A 17,441-nucleotide genomic window follows, 5' to 3' on the forward strand; every position below is an offset into this window, starting at 1 on the left:
CACCTTTTTTATTTCTGACTAATACGTTCTCAAAATATCCCATCTCTCTCTCTCTCTCTCACTCTCTCTCTCTTCTTCACTCTCTCAATCTCTTCTTCACTCTCTCTATCTCTTCTTCACTCTCTCTATCTCTTCTTCACTCTCTCTATCTCTTCTTCACTCTCTCTATCTCTTCTTCACTCTCTTTCTCTTTCTCTATCTGTCTATCTGTTTCTTTCTCTGTGTCTCTCTTCCTCTCTCCCTTCTCTCTCTCTCTCTCTCTATCTCTTCTTCACTCTCTCTCTATCTGTTTCTTTCTCTGTGTCTCTCTTCCTCTCTCCCCTCTCTCCCTTCTCTCTCTCTCTCTATCTTATCTTCACTCTCTCTATCTCTTCTTCACTCTCTCTATCTCTTCTTCACGCTCTCTCTCTTTCTCTATCTGTCTACCTGTTTCTTTCTCTGTGTCTCTCTTTCTCTCTCCCTTCTCTCTCTCTCTCTCTCTCTCTCTCTCTCTCTCTCTCTCTCTCTCTCTCTCTCTCTCTCTCTCTCTCTCAATCACTTCTACTTTTTCTTTGTCTCACTCTTGTCGGTCTCTCATTATTCACAATCAAACTGTCAGTTTCCTTTCGATATTACTCATCAACAATTTCTATTTTGTTTCTAATTTAAGTAATTTTCGTCCTCATTCCCGTTTCACTCGACCTCTAGCTCTTCCTATTACGGCCTCTCCTCTCTCTCTCTCTCTCTCTCTCTCTCTCTCTCTCTCTCTCTCTCTCTCTCTCTCTGTATATATATATATATATGTGTGTGTGTGTGTGTGTATGTTTATCTCTATCACTCACTCAAACCAAACCACTCTCTCTTTCACTCAATCCCCTCCTCTCTCATTAGTTCTTAGTCTTTCTTTTCGACGTATAATTTCTCTCGCGAAACTCGACCCTTTTATTTCCTTGTCTGATGAATCAAACCAGGATATGCAATTACAATCATTCTTTTTTTCTTCATATTTTTACTCCTGGCCCGTTTGTTCGAATCAAACCCTTCTATGTGTGTGTGTGTGTGTAGATTTATACAATTCTAAATATGCATTTATCGGATTCAAATGAAATGATTCTAAACAGTTAAACCTGGATATCGCTATTATCACGTAACTATGAGTTGTCTGTGTTAATTGTTACATATACAACAACTTCACTTCATAACGTTCACACTTATATTCCTGTCGGTTTTGGATTTGTACATATCTGTTAATTAATTGACTTCATTATATCACGAATAAGCTAATTGGTTGCGAAGAATTAATAGAAAGTTCTCAAGCATTTATATTTTATTCGGATCAAACATGACGTCTCGTGGTTATATTACTGTTGGTGGAGGGTCGTCTTGGCGTTCTTCAGGTTTGCCTAACAGACTGTTGATGTCGATGATGTTGATGATAATGATTACGTTTTCTTACACACAAGACTGTAAGTGAAAGACAATACATTTATTTTCTCAGCTCTTACCTCTCATCCTCCTCTCTCTCTCTCTCTCTCTCTCTCTCTCTCTCTCTCTCTCTCTCTCTCATTGTGGACACTGTATTTTGGGGTCCTTAATGTTAGTCGAGTCGATCCCTCTCCAAAAGTGACTCGGCTGATTTCTTCCAGAAAGGAAGGAGAGACTAATCGATCCAGTACGGGACTGGTATATTATTTATCTACTGCACAAGATAAATCTAAACTCAAAAGGACTTAAATTTAAAGGGCAGAACTCCATCTCCCCTATTCCCAGAATAAATGCCTCTAAAGACTCCACCAATTCGTCATTCCCATCTCAGGTTAATATATTGTTATATTGTCACCCAGTAAGTGAGAGATGCGGGGTTCAATTTCTATCACTTAACTTCTACTCCTTGTCCTTTTGCTTTATATATATTTCCATTTTCCTTATTTTACTAAGTTTATTTTTTTCTTTCCTGTCAACTCACCAACGGTTTCTCTTTGTATATATTGAAGTGAAGATAAGCGTCTGTAGTATGTTTTAGATATTACTTCAACATCTACAACGACAATATTTGTTTTATTTTAGTTGTTTCAATTTCAAGTCATCTTTAACTCTCATCGTTCACTAGAATCGCCATTCTTTCATTACGGATTGTGTAACATGGTGAACAAAGAAACGAAAGATCTGAGAAATCGAACGCATTTGATAATCGATGACAGCCAGTAATATTTCTGTAATAACGCAAAACTGAACTAAAAGATATTTTTTCTATTCTATAATAATCTGTTACAAAATAAGATGAAAGGTCATTTCTGGACTGTTAATGTATTGAAGACTCGGTGTTGTAACTTCGAACTGTGAATGCCCTAAATCTAACCCTACATTTTTATGTTTCAAACATCATGATTTATGATAACCAAAAACTGTTTCAATATTTTAATTTTTCACCCATTCTACTATTTAAAATTTCCTCAAATAAACTTTTCCAAAAGTTCAAATTTTTCTACACCAAATCTGGAAATTTTACGGTTTAAACTTTGTTACTTCCTAGGTTTGTTTTAGGGGATTTTATTTTGAAAATTTGGCCAATACTACGATAGACCCTAATATAGAATGTCTCAATATGTATTTTGTCTCTTCCTTTTCAATAATGTCACAGCAACCCAAACAATCGTGATGTGCGGAAACCTCCGGATTTTATGCAACACCGTTGATCATAATGCATGACACTCACAGATGGCAAACCACACACACTCGCACACACATATATTCGATGCTGGAACGTAAAGTATGATCTTCAGTGAGATGCAGGTGTGGTGTACCTGGAAGAATAAATTTGTCGGTCTCACATACGACAGTCGAAGCAAGATGAGGAGGACATTAGTCCAGATGTGTATACAAGAACGGTAACTCTTGGTCTCTAAAATTCAGACAAAATTTCTTTCTTCTTGTTTGCTGTTTGCTGTAATTAAGATCCCTTTTCTTCCTTCTTTCCCATCATTTTCGGTATTCTCTTCTTTTCCAATTCTTCTTTTCCCTTTTCTTCTTTATCTCCAGCTAATCCTTTCTTCTTCTTTTTCTCCATTTATATGTAATTTTCTAATAAATTCTCTCTCTTCCATTTTCATTCCTTTATAGCTATTGAAATGACCAGCCTGACACCTGCTGATGGTTTCACAATTGGAGGAGGAAATACAATGAATATTACATGTTCATATAATATGAGAAATTTCCTTAAGTTCAAGGTAGTCAAAAACAACAGCACCGTTGTAGAGATGCAATACAGCATAAGTAATATGGTCTTTCAAATCGTGCAAACAAGAGGTTTCGATTGTACTTTCCCAGGAACTGGAACATCTGATTTGGTTAATTGCTGGAAAAGTAACCTCACTTGCGATGATGTGGCATCATACACATGTTCGACAAACACAGTCACTTCCTCTCCAAAGTCTCTAAAAGGTCAGTTCACCATCTAAGTCATTGGTTTTCCTTATTCCACATTATTACTTTCAGAATTCAAACCGTTACAAAATTTATTACTATTATTATTATCATTACTATTATTGAGTGAGAGAGCAGTGCATGCCATCAAAGTGATACTGGGGTAAAATATACGAACCCCATTATACCCATCATGACTACACGTCTGATAAGGGTACACCAGGCACATCCATCACAACCATATGTCCGCGACATGGCGATCTCATATCAAGATAAACAGCGCACGACCTCGCAGGTGGGGCTCAGTTAGAATTTTCTTCAGGTCGAGTAGCCCATCACGCTCAAAAGGTCCCTGAATAAGGTTTGTTTAAGGATCCTCTTCAACATCATCATCATTATTATTATTATTATTATTATTATTATTATTATTATTATTATTATTATTATTATCATATAGATTACACCTGCATGTTTCTTACAATCACGAATATCTTCATATAAAACAACGCAGAAATTTTAATGGATGGGGTTTTTCTAAGGATGTGGGCAGTACTTGTCAGCACAGTCTTTTGGATTTCTCAGGGATATTCCTCACTTGGGATGTTATCTAGATGTTTCTGGCAACCCATTTTTATCATACCTAGGGCATGTACAATAATGGAAACAGTTCTCACTTTAAGATGCCGCATCTTTTGTATTTCAATCTCCAAGTCCTTATAATTACTTTATTTGTCAAATTCCTTGGCATATATATTTTTATCAGTGGGAACACTTATATCTATAAGTCTACGAGTATATTCTTCCTTGTCTTTAATGACTATGTCTGGTCGATTAGCCTTGATCGTTCTGTCAGTGTTGGCTTGAAAATCTCAGAGGATAGTGACATTCTTACCTTCAACGACTGGTCCATGATAATGTCCATACCAATAAGAAGGTGTGCTGGTTTTTCGTAATGTTTATATATTTTCCAATACAAAAACTGTCCTACACTGTCGTGTCAATTTTTGTATTCATTTGGTGTCAACCCATGACATCCCGAGACGAGAGGTGAACAACATTTTAGGTTTGTATCATCACTATCAATGCATCCATGCAATATATTGTAATGTCATTATTGTTCTCACATTTCTTTTCAGTGAAATCTTCTATTAAGAACATGACACGCGTTGACTCTCACTATGATGGAAACAAGATATCTACATTCAAGTGTACAGCAAATGTTGCATTACCATCTACAGCTCCTGTTAAATTTCAATGGAAAATACAACTCGATAATCGTCAAGATCCGATTTATGAAGACAAAGAGGCCATCGTTCCAAATTCTACAGAGTGTTATGTTGTAGCTTCTTCACAATATCGGCATAACGATACGTTCGGTGGCCTCGAAAAGATTTCATGTACAGTATTTGGCCAAACATTAGATCTCTCGTATACAAGTAAGCAAATATTTTTGATCTTGCACTGCTTAATCTATTTATATTTTTTTCTTCATATATGGTGAAATTTGTTGTAGGCCTGGTGTTGTGTTACTAGAAATAGATCGCTGCAGTTTATCTCCTCGTTGACAGAAAACATTGTTGCATTTCTAAATGTTTATGGTTGAGCGGTTAAGTATTGAATGTTTTTATAAAAGTCTTAACCTCAAACCCAAACAGAAAAATATGTCATAAATTTATGATGGCCCATCCTAACATTACGGCAGACTACTTCTTTCAATAACAATATAAATTACTTACAGCTTTTAGCTAATCTCGAAAACAAGTCACGATTTTTTGAGGTCACCCTCCTAGAATTAACAATATTCGTGTGGTTCGTAGGTTTAATGTTTCTATTCGTAATCTGGCATTTGTTTCTGTGAATATGAAGGCGAAGCTCAGCGCCATTAGAATGCACTGCTGCTTTGTTAGTCCGAAAGATGAGGAATGGTTGATCATTTTATGCAGGAAGATGGAAGATATCAATCGGTGTAGAACAAAGCAAGGAGAATGAATTGGGAGCAAACAAGAAGTACAGACGACAGAAAATAATCAGTACATATTCAGAGTTTACATAAGCTTCTCAGTAGGCTTAGCATAGCGATGAACGCCTTATGGCAGTCTTTCATGTAAAACAAAGATCAAGGGAAAAAAGTACAATAACAGCACGACCACATCCTCTACCTCATTTATCCACAGTACAATGAAATAATGAAAAGAGGCAGTAACAGTAAAGTGTAGTATTATAGCTAGTGGATATGAGTTCAATTCCTGAGTTAGTCAAGCTTATATAACAGTTCTGGTTAAAGCTTTGTAAACAAGACCAAAATTAATAAAGACCCTAATTAATAATGAGAAAATCCCTGATTCATGTGCAAGACAGAACGAGGATGATCTAACTAAATGGTAGGTTACCAGTCTCTTGAAATGTTATTTAATGGGAGAGGTACCTGGAGATCTCCAGAGGATACAACAGCTGGAACATTCTTTTCTTTTCTATTCGAGGCACAAGCCCGAAATTTTGGTAGGAGGTGGCCATTCGATTAGATCGACCTCAGTATGCAACTGGTACTTAATTTATCGACTCCGAAAGTATGAAAAGCAAAGTCGACCTCGGCGGAATTTGAACTGAGAACGTAAAGACGGACGAAATACCGCTAAGCATTTCGCCCAGCGTGTTAAACTTTCTGCCAGCCCGTCGCCTTACGACAGCCGAAGCATTGCGACTATAATGAGCAAGATGAGGAGGAAATTAGTCCAGATATGTATACACGAACAGTAACTCTTGGTCTCTGAAATTCAGATAAAATTTGTTTCTTCTTGTTTGCTGTTTGCTGTAATTAAGATCCCTTTTCTTCCTTCTTTCCCATCATTTTCGGTATTCTCTTCTTTTCCAATTCTTCTTTTCCCTTTTCTTCCTCTTTATCTCCAACTAATCCTTTCTTCTTCTTTTTCTCCATTTATATGTAATTTTCTAATAAATTATCTCTCTTCCATTTTCATTCCTTTATAGTTATTGAAATGACCAGCCTGACACCTGCTGATGGTTTCACAATTGGAGGAAGAAATACAATGACTATTACATGTTCATATAATATGATGAATTTCCGTACGTTCAACATCATAAAAAACAACAGCACCGTTGTAGAGATTCAAAAGTACGTACCTTATGATATACTTGGAATCATGCAAACCGGACGTTTCGATTGTACATTACAAAGAACTGGAACACCTGGTTTGGTTAAATGTTCGAAAAGTAACCTCACTTGCTATGATGTGGCATCATACACATGTTCGACAAACACAGTCACTTCCTCTCCAAAGTCTCTAAAAGGTCAGTTCACCATCTAAGTCATTGGTTTTCCTTATTCCACATTATTACTTTCAGAATTCAAACCGTTACAAAATATATTACTTTTATTATTATTATTATTATTATTATTATTATTATTATTATTATTATTATTATTATTATTATTATCATTATTATTATTGTTGTTGTTGTTGTTGTTGTTGTTCAGTAGTTTTATTTTTATAACGTGCTTTCACTTCACTACCGAGCGCAGCTCTGTGTGCCTTGGGTATGTGCTGTGGTTTGCTGTGATGCTCTTATGGTTACTGTATTGAAAGTGTTTTGCGTAGGATGTGTGCAGTGCCCAGTAGTGCAATTTTCTGTATGTTATATATATTTGTAAGTCCTGGTGTTTTTGTTATGTATTTGTCTGAATATTTTTTTTATTATACCTAAGGCACCTACTATGATAGGAATTGCTTCTGTTTTTAGATTCCACTTTCGAGTTACCTCTATTTCCAGGTCTTTGTATTCTGAAAGTTTCTCCATTTCTTTTAGGGAAACGTCGTCATCTGCTGGTATTGATACATCAATTAGAAAGCATTTTTTTCTTTCATGATCTTTGACAACTACATTATTATTATTATCATCATCATCATCATCATCATCATCATCATCATCATCATCATTTTTATTATTATTATTATTATTATTATTATTATAGATTTAGCCTGCAGTTTCCTTACAATTACTTGCCGAGACACACCCACCATTCTAGGGCGAGTGAAGGATAGGGGACGTTGCAGTGTCATTGAAAGTTTGGGGAGGGGGAATGTCAGGGACAGTAGCGAATATTTTCATATAAAACAACACAGAAATTTTAATGGATGGGGTTTTTCTAAGGATGTGGGCAGTACTTGTCAACACAGTCTTTTGGATTTCTGTATGTGTGTGTGTGTGTGTGTGTGTGTATGTGTGTGTGTGTGTGCGTGCGTGCGTGCTGATTGTTTAGACCGACCTATTTTATGTAGGAATGAATTCGATTTGCAAAAAAATATGTTAAGTAATTCAAAGTCGGTGCTCCAGCATGGCCACTGTCAAATGAGTGAAACAGATAAAAGAGTAATTCTTAACTATTAGCTTCGATTTAATGAAATCTATCTCAATGACCATATTCTTTAAGCAAAACTTCAAAAAGCAGACTGATTTTCAAATGCATTTATCTATAATAATTTTACATTGGTTTACATATAAAATACATATATATATATATAATACAGTCTCTTAATATATTTCCTGTAACAATAATGTCTTTTAAGCAATGTTAAATCTCTGAACGAGGTATTAAAATGTTTTTTAACTTTTAAATCAAAACATTTTTGATGTAGTTCTTAACTAATTTTACTTTTAACTCTTTTATTAACTTAACAAAAGTCCACTTTAACCTGATGAAACTATGTCAACATATTCAGACTGCCTCTATATAATACTGTAACTCCAAATGTGGAATTGTTGATATTGTATTTCTGCAGTTAGTGGCTAACAGGAGTTATAATTAACAAGCTTGATATCTAAAAATTTATAAGCATCTTGTAAAATCTTGTACGGGTGAAAATTCATTTCAATCGCTTGTCGATACCAAATTCAGTAAACGGAAGTATAAATCTGGAAATATAAATAATAAATAAATATATGAGAAATCATTTGAATGGGGATAAGACAACTAAGTAGTGTCGGTGGGTGGAACCTAAATCTAAGAGGGATAAACAGAACGATAAAAGAAAGATCACAGGAGAACACACCAACAGGGGAAGTAACCAACATTTCGACTAGGACGAGACTCGGGTTTGAGAGAAGTAACACCAAAGAATATATAAATATACAGAGATGTATTGATATGTATTTAGGCTCAATGTAAAACTAGGCCCACGAGGGTATTTTGTGTTGCTGACGATGTGTATAGGCTTCTTGTGTGTTTGTGTGAACTGAGAGACTTGATCGAAGAGTTTGGTGAATAAACTGGAGTATTCAAGGTTATCAATAGTACTTTGGTTCATCTCCAGTAAGAACAAATTCCAACAAAAGCAAAATGCGAACCAGATGAACGGGAGGTGGGTATGTGCGGGTCCTAATATTGTATTCACCGAGATGCACGCGAAATTCCAGTTGTCTCTGATGGTCGTAGCGAGGTAAGGAGTGAAGATTATATCTTGCAAATCCAATTTCATTTTTACCTAAGGTGCAATACTAACGCTTACATCGATGTGTTGGTCACAATGGTCAAGCCTTAACTGGACGGGTGCGACCAAGAAAACACTTGCATGTATTCTAGCATGACTTTGTTCTCACCCACGTCGTTCTTGGTTCTCGAGCAGCTGTTGATCGTGAAATTTCGTTATCTTTTTTGCCCTTAGATGAAGTCTCGTAGACTACAGATGCCAAACCAAGACGTTTTCCCCTTTTTAAGATGGATTTTATTGCAGCATTCAACATATATACATACATATATGTCTATGTATGTGGGATGACACCCTTCGGTCATGAATGACCCTGGGATTGCACCTAGGAAGTTACCCTCACAGGTACAAGTCCGGACAAGGTTGTTTGTGGAAGACCAGCAGTCGCCCATGCACACCGGCCTCCCCTCTCTACGCCACCAGTGTTATCCAAGAGAAAGGCAAAGGGGCCGATACAGCTCGGCACCAGTGACGTCGCAACTCATTTCCACAGCTGAGTTAACTGGAGCAATGTGAAATAAAGTGTCTTACTCAAGGACACAACACCCAGCCTGGTCCGCGAATCGAACTCACAACCTCACGATCGTAAGCTCAGCGCTCTAACCACTGAACCACGCGCCTTCACTAAAAGAAAGACCTCGATATTAGGTAAATAGAGGATTATTAATATATCTGTAATTTAGGACAAACTGTTTGTCCTAAATTATATAGGGTGACCCTATATGTATGTATGCATGCATGCATGTATGTATGCATGTATTCATTTATATCGTTGTCCAGTTTTATTTCGAAATTTCTTACCAATAGAGAAAGAACTGGTTTCTAACCTAGATCCAAGGCTCCTTCATTGGAATTTCAACATCAACAACAGGGTATTCTTGTTTGTGTGTATATATGTATGTATGCATGCATGCATGTATGTATGTATGTATGTATGTATGTATGTATGTGTGTGTATGTATGTATTATGTATGTATGTATGTGTGTATGTATGTATGTATGTATGCAGATTTGCACATGCACTGTTTTATGTATATATTCTCATGCATATAGCTGCATATCTAGACATGCTCATATATATTTAAATGATAAACTTCTGGAAACTTTCACAGAGCTTTTACAGTTCCAGTGATGGCTTAGGTCTGTAGTCTTCGAATTAGCTTTTTCCTTTTTGGTTTTGAGGCGCCTAATTTCTCAAGATTGGTATTTAGGCAATATGTTACATATCCCAGGGCCACAATAATTAAAGTTATAAATCTTAACTCGTAATCGGGATAGAGTAACTGCAGATTTCTCAATAGTTCGGCGTATGTATGTATTTAATTCAACATGTGAAACTGCTAATCAAGATACGTTTGCTCTCTTACCGATTTCTTTTCCTTCTCCATTGATTTCTTTATTCGTTCCTTTTTGCCAAAGAACATAGACATGACACCTTGTTTGTTGTTACCTCTCCTGTCACAGTCTTTTTTTTCTTCATTTTATTTTTCGTACAATTAAGAAAACTAGGGAGCGGAGACATAAGAAGGGAAATGAAAAATAAAACGAAATAGAAAGTAATTTATTTTTACAAACCTTCGTTATCAACTCTGTGCAAAACGGAATGTTGCTAACGAGAAATTGCAACAACCAGAAGCGGAAGAATGAGATTGACAGTTAGAATCCATTTAGAATACAATATACCAGAACGAGCGCCGCTAGCAACTGTAAGATAAAAAAATGTTTGTGTCAAGGAAAGTGTTTGATCTGAATATTTGAATGAAAATTTACGGCCATATTAAATTCATATCTTTAGTTAGTACCAACATATTTGTATACCGCCTTACATGGATGGCTTCGTATGTGTGTGTGTGTGTGTGTGTGTGTGTGTGTGTGTTGGATAAGGTTTGAATCCCCCGAATAGGGTAGATGCAAGCGGATCGCCTATAACTGTTCATAGCTAGTTCAACAATCTCTCTCTCTCTCTCTCTCTCTCTCTCTCTCTCTCTCTCTCTCTCTCTCTCTCTCTCTCTCTCTCTCCCCCCTCTCTCTCTCTCTCTCTTTATATATATACACACAGTAATCCCTCGACTATCGCCAGTGTTACGTTCCAAAACAGCGCGCGATAAGTAAAAATCCGCGAAGTGGAAACTACTGTACTGTATATTTTTTTAATTACTTTTGTAATTTTTTTATATTTTATTATAAATGCAATACAACACCACGGGGGAATCGACGTAAGCTTAAATAATAAACCGCAATATGGCGAAGGACTACTGTATGTATATATATATATATATACATATATATATATATATATATACTTTATTTTTTAAAAAAAGCATATTACTCTACCTCTGGTATTTGAGTACTCTTTTTTCCACCTTGTTGCACATTTCATGTGCTTACTCCGGTATATATATATATATATATATATATATATATATATATATACATAAGACGGTTTATTAGTGATCAGAGTTGTTTGAAAACCGAGGTACTACTGTATATATTTCTTTTCTTTTATATGTTTCAGTCATTAGACTGCGGCCATGCGTTGAAGAATCTTATCCGAATGAATCGACCACTGTACTTATTTGTTTGAAAAAATCTGGAGCTTATTCTATCGGTGCTCCTTTGCCAAACCGCTATTTTACGGAGGCTATTTTACACACCACCACCAGTTGTAAAGCGATGAGGGCGGGGACAAACATAGACGCAAAGGCAGAAACACATAAAAATATATGTACATATATATATATATATATATATATATATATATATATATAGGACTACAGTTTACCAAGTTACAACAGGTATACAGTCCATTTTTTGTTCTATATTGCATTGTTATACCTTCCTAAACTTTTTATTCTTTACAAACAATACACAATGATTCAAGCGAACTACAATACTCTCCTATATATATATATATATATATATATATATATATATATACGTGTGCGTGTGTGTGCGCGCGTTCGTGTGTGTGTGTGTGTGTGTGTGTGTGTGTGTGTGTGTGTGTGTGTGTGCATTTATGAGGTCTGAGGCAAAAAGTTTTAGAAAATGCTTTCAATATTTAAATATTCAACCATAAAAAATATCCAAGGGATATGACAATGCTTTCTGCCAGCAAGTAGACTTAGTGCAAGGAATAGTGACAAATATTTTGTTAAAGAAACACAATACTAGGCCTAAAACAGTGATCCCTATAAAGGGACAAAGAAAAAAATAATTACAATGAATAACAAAACACAAAAAATATTTACTTACTGATGGCCGTGTCACCTTCCTCGTATCGTACCTGGCCAATTGCTGAACAAGTGATGCGCACAACCTCTGATATATTGCACGGAAAGAATGAAGATACTTCACTATAGCACTTGCCAGAATCAGGAACAGTTACTTTTGTTTCTGTAGTCTTTGTCTCATAATTAGCATTCAACAATTCCCATTTAAAAGTAACCTGACTTCCGGGAGCTAACACAGCAATTGCCCGACACAAGTACCCTTCATTGTTGCCCCATTTACTGGAACCGCTAACATATTCCAAACTTTTTTAAGAAGACTTCGCTGAAAAGAAAATAAATGTTAGAATAATAATTTCACAATAGCTTATAGCATGGATGTACTGATACAAACTATAGAGTTGATACAAGACTAAAATATTGAACAGCATTCAAGATGTCTGCGTTGCTGCTGAAATATTTACGGCTGTCGTTTCCAAACGTTCAACTGTCACATATTATGGCTAAAACAATGCTAGAGTGGGGAGGAAACCATTGTATATGCCAATAATATCTACATAAACAGGTAAGTATTTATATATACGTACACACATGCATACACGCATATGCACATATATGCATACATGCATGCATGCATCGATACATACATACATGCATACATATTTGTTGTTCCAGCATGGACACATTCGTAGGGATGAAACATGTGGGAGAATACAAATGAATAGACAGATAGACAGGTATATACTTACACATGTATAAATATACACAGACGTAGGAAAATATACATAGATTGATATACACTGCATTGAAATAGGTTTTACACACCCTTGACGAATATATCATAGCACAAACATACGCATGTATACACTATGTATGTTTGAGTGCATGTGTGTGTGTGTGTGTGTGTGTGTGTGTGTGTGTGTGTGTGTGTGTGTGTTGGTGGTGGTGGTGCTGCTGCTGCTGGTAGTAGTAGTAGTAGTAGTAGTAGTAGTAGTAGTAGTAGTAGTAGTAGTAGTAGTAGTAGTAGTAGTAGTAGTAGTTTCTTCTAACAGGCTCTGCGCCCAAAATTTTAAGAGGTTTTAATTTATAAAAGTAGTAATGTTGAAAAGTGAAAATTAATGGCCTTGATAGTGAACTGACCTGGTATAGTCTTTGGACTGGAATCATATGTGTTATTTACAGAACATATGTATGATGTTGCATCGTCGCACGTAAGGTTCATTTTCGTGCACGAAAACTCGAAGAAATTCGCTTGTTTATATGCATAACATTGGAAATTATTGGTGTCCTTTATGGCTTTAAAATAGTTGGATATTTTGTCGTATTCCATATGCACGATTTTAGTGCCATTTCGTATGAGGACGAACGAATCTGGATTGCTCAAATTGGATCGACAGCTTATGTTTATTGCCTCGTGTTCTTCAAAAGTGAAACCTTCTCTAGGTAAAATTTCCATTTCAATAGCTATACGGGAAAAAAATGAGCGGGTGAGAAATTAATCAGGTGTACATTGTAATTAAAGGCAACATGTAGAAGAAGAAGAAGAAGAAGAAGAAGAAGAAGAAGAAGAAGAAGAAGAATGTAGATATGTGTATGTGAAGTTATATGTACACACACTTCCACGCGCGCACATGCCTGCTTGCGTGTATGTATAATATATATATATATATATATATATATATATATATATATATATATATATATATATATATATATATATAACAATTTGAAAATCCTACACGACTAGGTGAAAAGCGCTTTATTTAATATGTGACATTAATAAAAATCTGTAAATGTACAAACATCCAGATTTCTGAGTACCTTAATTTTTTTCTATATAATTTCTGTACATCACCTCCAAACCTTCCAATATATATATATATATATATATATATATATATATATATATATATATATATATATATATATATATATATATATATATATATATATATATATATATATATATATGTATATATAATTAAGGAGGAGAGAAAACAAATTCAAAGGTCGATGTAGATATTCATTCAATGCATATTAATGAACTTCTCCATGGTATACAAAGTGCATACATAGATGCATTCATCTATATGATATATAAAAAAAAATTATAAGAATTTATAAATACATACATATATACGAAAATTTGTAAATATATAAAAATTCATGAATATATAAAAATATAAGTCTATCAATGTACTTGCGAAGTCCGAATGTTCGAATCTGAATCAATGAAGAGGATGATAAAGCGAATGTAAAATGATTGAGAAGGAATCTGGAACATGTATAAAATTTATGTATAAAGTCTTACGGCCGTTTCTAAACGATATAGGTTGCTATGGGCGAGCTAACTCCAACCATAGCAATACTGTATATTTCTCTCATCAGCGTTAATAGAGTCACAAGGTTAAATCTTTAGAAGAAATGGTGGGTTAAATGATTTATTAAAAATCGAATGTTTGATCGGACCATCAAACATACAAATTCGAATGGACTTCGCAAGTACATTTATGGACTTATATTTTCTATATATTTATATTTATGAATTTTTATGTGTTTATAAATTTTTATATGTCGATGAATTTTTATATATTTATAATTTTTATATATATATATATATATATATATATATATATATATATATATATGTACTTATAAATTCTTCGAATTTTTTTTATATATCATATAGATGAATGCATCTATGTATGTATTTTGTATACCATGGAGAACTTCTTTAATAGGGACTGAATGAATATATACATTGACCTTTCAATTTGTTTTCTCTCGAAATTTTTGGAGCGGTGCAGCCACCCGATTAGATCAACAACTGGTACTTAATTTATCGAGCCCGAAAGGACGAAAGGCAAAGGCGACCTCGGCGGAAGAAGAATATAAATTTCAAAAGTAAAATATCTTTTCTATATATTTTTATATATGGTATATTGCTGTCATACACATACAGACACACACACACAGTTTCATTTTATAAAGGAGTTCACACAGATGTTTAATGTAGTATATTTAAACATCTTAGCTTACCTGCGGAAAATTACCGACAGTCAAGGTTTTATTTAGTCTATATTTAGTAGGTAAAATGGCCACATAGTATAATGTATTGTCTTGTTGAGAGGTGTGATATGAGATTTGTTGTGCGGTTTACTAAGGCCCTGTTAAGATCAAATTTGTCTTCGGGAGAAAATAAATAACATAACAGCCCCGTACGGGATTGATCCATCTCTTCTTTCTTTCTTTCTGGAAGAAATCAACCGAGTCACACCTGAAGAGGGGATCAATTCCACAAACATTAAAGTCCCAAAGACACGGGGTATGTCAGGACGGCGTCCGTATGAGAGAGGAAGAGGGAAAATAAGAGAAAAATTGAGGGAGAGAATCAAAGGAACTGACAGAGAGACAGACAGACAGATAGTAAGAAGGGTGAGAAAGAAAGTTGTGAGTTGAGAAAATAAAGTTATTGTCTTTTACTTACTGGCTGAAGTGTAAGGCGACTTCATCATCATCATCATCATCGTTAACAACAACAACAGTTTGGTAGACAGACGGAAAGAATGCCATGTCCCCTCATTAACGGTAATATAACTACAAGGAATCATATTTAATCCACACTTAATTATAAATGATAGAGAACTTTGCAGTAGCTCTTTGTGTCTAACTATATTTCTTGTTATGTAATAATCTCAATTAATTGATATAAACCCCAAACTGACAGATAGGTTATATATATATATATATATATATATATATATATGTCTGAATGTTATATCTAAGAGAAGTTGTTATATATGCAACATCTAACAAAAAAATGTGATATTTAATGCGATAATCACGTGACGTCCTATGCCATTTATTTGTTTCGAAGTATTTGAAACCAACTCGGCCCATCCTTTAATTCAATATATAAACGTCATTGTATTCTATCTCTTCGTCTCGGTACATACGTACGTATGGTGTGTATATGCATGTATGTAGGCATGCATGTATGGGTGCATAGGCATGTGTGTATTACGCTTATATGTACATATTACGCTTGTATGTGCATCTGTATGTGAATGTATGTATATATGTGTGTGTGTGTGTGTGTGTGTGTGTGTGTGTGTAAAAGAATAAAAAATAAAAGTAAAAGAATAAAAATATATGTAGATATGTATGCGTGTTTATATGTATATAATATATACTTATGTACACATTCACATTTATGTGTACATACGTATACATATACACACACGTACACATATCTACATACATATACATATATATGATAACTTAGATAACAGATTAGCTTTGACCATTGTCGGCCCAGGCCATGACTAACTCAATAGCACCACCTGGAAAAGACTTTTAGCTAATTATTTCGGGACACCATGGACCACTCAAGTTGTTGGCTAAGACGTATCCAGGTGTAGGTGGTTTATCCGGTATTTCCTGGAGGAATTTGTCCAAGTACCGTTTGAAAGTTGTGATGTCTTTTTCTACTTTTGTTTCTCTCGTGATAACATTGAAAAGAGCAGGACCATTTTCAGTGAAGAAATTGTGTCACAATGTTCTTATGTGATGTGATCTCGACCTTTGTAGGTGACGCATCGCACGGGGGCCTAGTCTTGAGTGAATTGTAAAAATAATACCGATTTCATTTGGCTAATATTTGTGGAATACTTTCCACATGCCGCAGATAATGTATCGCTCACGGCGGCGTTGCAGAGAATAGGGTTTCAGCTGTTTAGGTCGAGCCCAAAAATGAAGTCCCGTCATGCCATTTATTATTTTAAGGATTGATCGTTGTGGCGCTTCGATCTTCATAATGTCATGTTTTTTGTAGGGGGACCACAATGGGCAGCATTATTCGAGGTGGGACCTAGCGAATGTGGAGAAGAGAAGGATGATGGTTTCATTATTCCTAGGTTGAAAAGTTCTGAGGATCTATGAGCACATTCTGTGGGCATCACCAACATTTTTTGTTGATGTGCACACTCCAGCTAAGGTTGCTGTCGACAGTTACACCCAAGTCTCTGAGATTACCCGATGGTTCGAGTAGGTCTCCTGACGGTAGTGTATATGATTGTTTGAGTGTGCCCTCTTTTCCATAAGCTCAATTTTTTTCTCCGTTCAGCTGCACATTGTCTTTTTTGTGTGTGTGTGCCCACTGGGTTACTGCGCATAGGTCCGATTGAAGCATCATTCGGTCATATGCTCCCTTAATGACTTTCTGAAGCTTAGGGTCATCTGAAAATATTTTAATGATGCTATGTTCTAGACAATAAAAAGAAGTAGACAATAGACAATAAAAAGAAGT

The 17,441-nt window shown here is 35.3% G+C and overlaps 2 protein-coding genes across 3 annotated transcripts in view; one reads left to right on the plus strand and one right to left on the minus strand.

The window, feature by feature from the left end:
• Positions 1–507: 507 nt before the first annotated feature.
• LOC106878954 (uncharacterized) lies at positions 508–13,560 on the plus strand. Its single transcript, XM_089338470.1, has 5 exons — positions 508–1,445; positions 3,100–3,420; positions 4,539–4,838; positions 6,391–6,711; positions 11,422–13,560. The coding sequence occupies exons 1-5, from the start codon at positions 1,322–1,324 to the stop codon at positions 11,673–11,675; spliced, it is 1,320 nt and encodes a 439-aa protein (XP_089194596.1). The 5' UTR covers positions 508–1,321; the 3' UTR covers positions 11,676–13,560.
• LOC106878951 (uncharacterized) overlaps positions 7,873–17,441 on the minus strand; it is a 10,212-nt gene continuing 643 nt past the window's right edge. Inside the window, exons 1-5 of one of the 2 annotated variants that reach the window (XR_016237681.1) lie at positions 15,621–17,441; positions 12,883–13,597; positions 12,159–12,458; positions 10,482–10,610; positions 7,873–8,334 (exon numbers count right to left, since the gene is read on the minus strand). The exon at positions 15,621–17,441 is cut by the window's right edge and continues 641 nt beyond it. Coding sequence is in view for 1 of the 2 variants with exons in the window: in XM_089338475.1 (XP_089194601.1) it covers positions 12,445–12,458; positions 13,274–13,597; positions 15,621–15,744 (462 nt within the window). In the remaining variant the exon portion in view is untranslated. The remainder of the gene's footprint in view (positions 8,335–10,481; positions 10,611–12,158; positions 12,459–12,882; positions 13,598–15,620) is intronic. The other variant, XM_089338475.1, reaches the window with a different exon arrangement.

The sequence above is a fragment of the Octopus bimaculoides genome, chromosome 20 (assembly GCF_046866305.1).
Source record: "Octopus bimaculoides isolate indiv1 chromosome 20, ASM4686630v1, whole genome shotgun sequence".
Classification (NCBI taxonomy): Eukaryota; Metazoa; Mollusca; class Cephalopoda; order Octopoda; family Octopodidae; genus Octopus; species Octopus bimaculoides.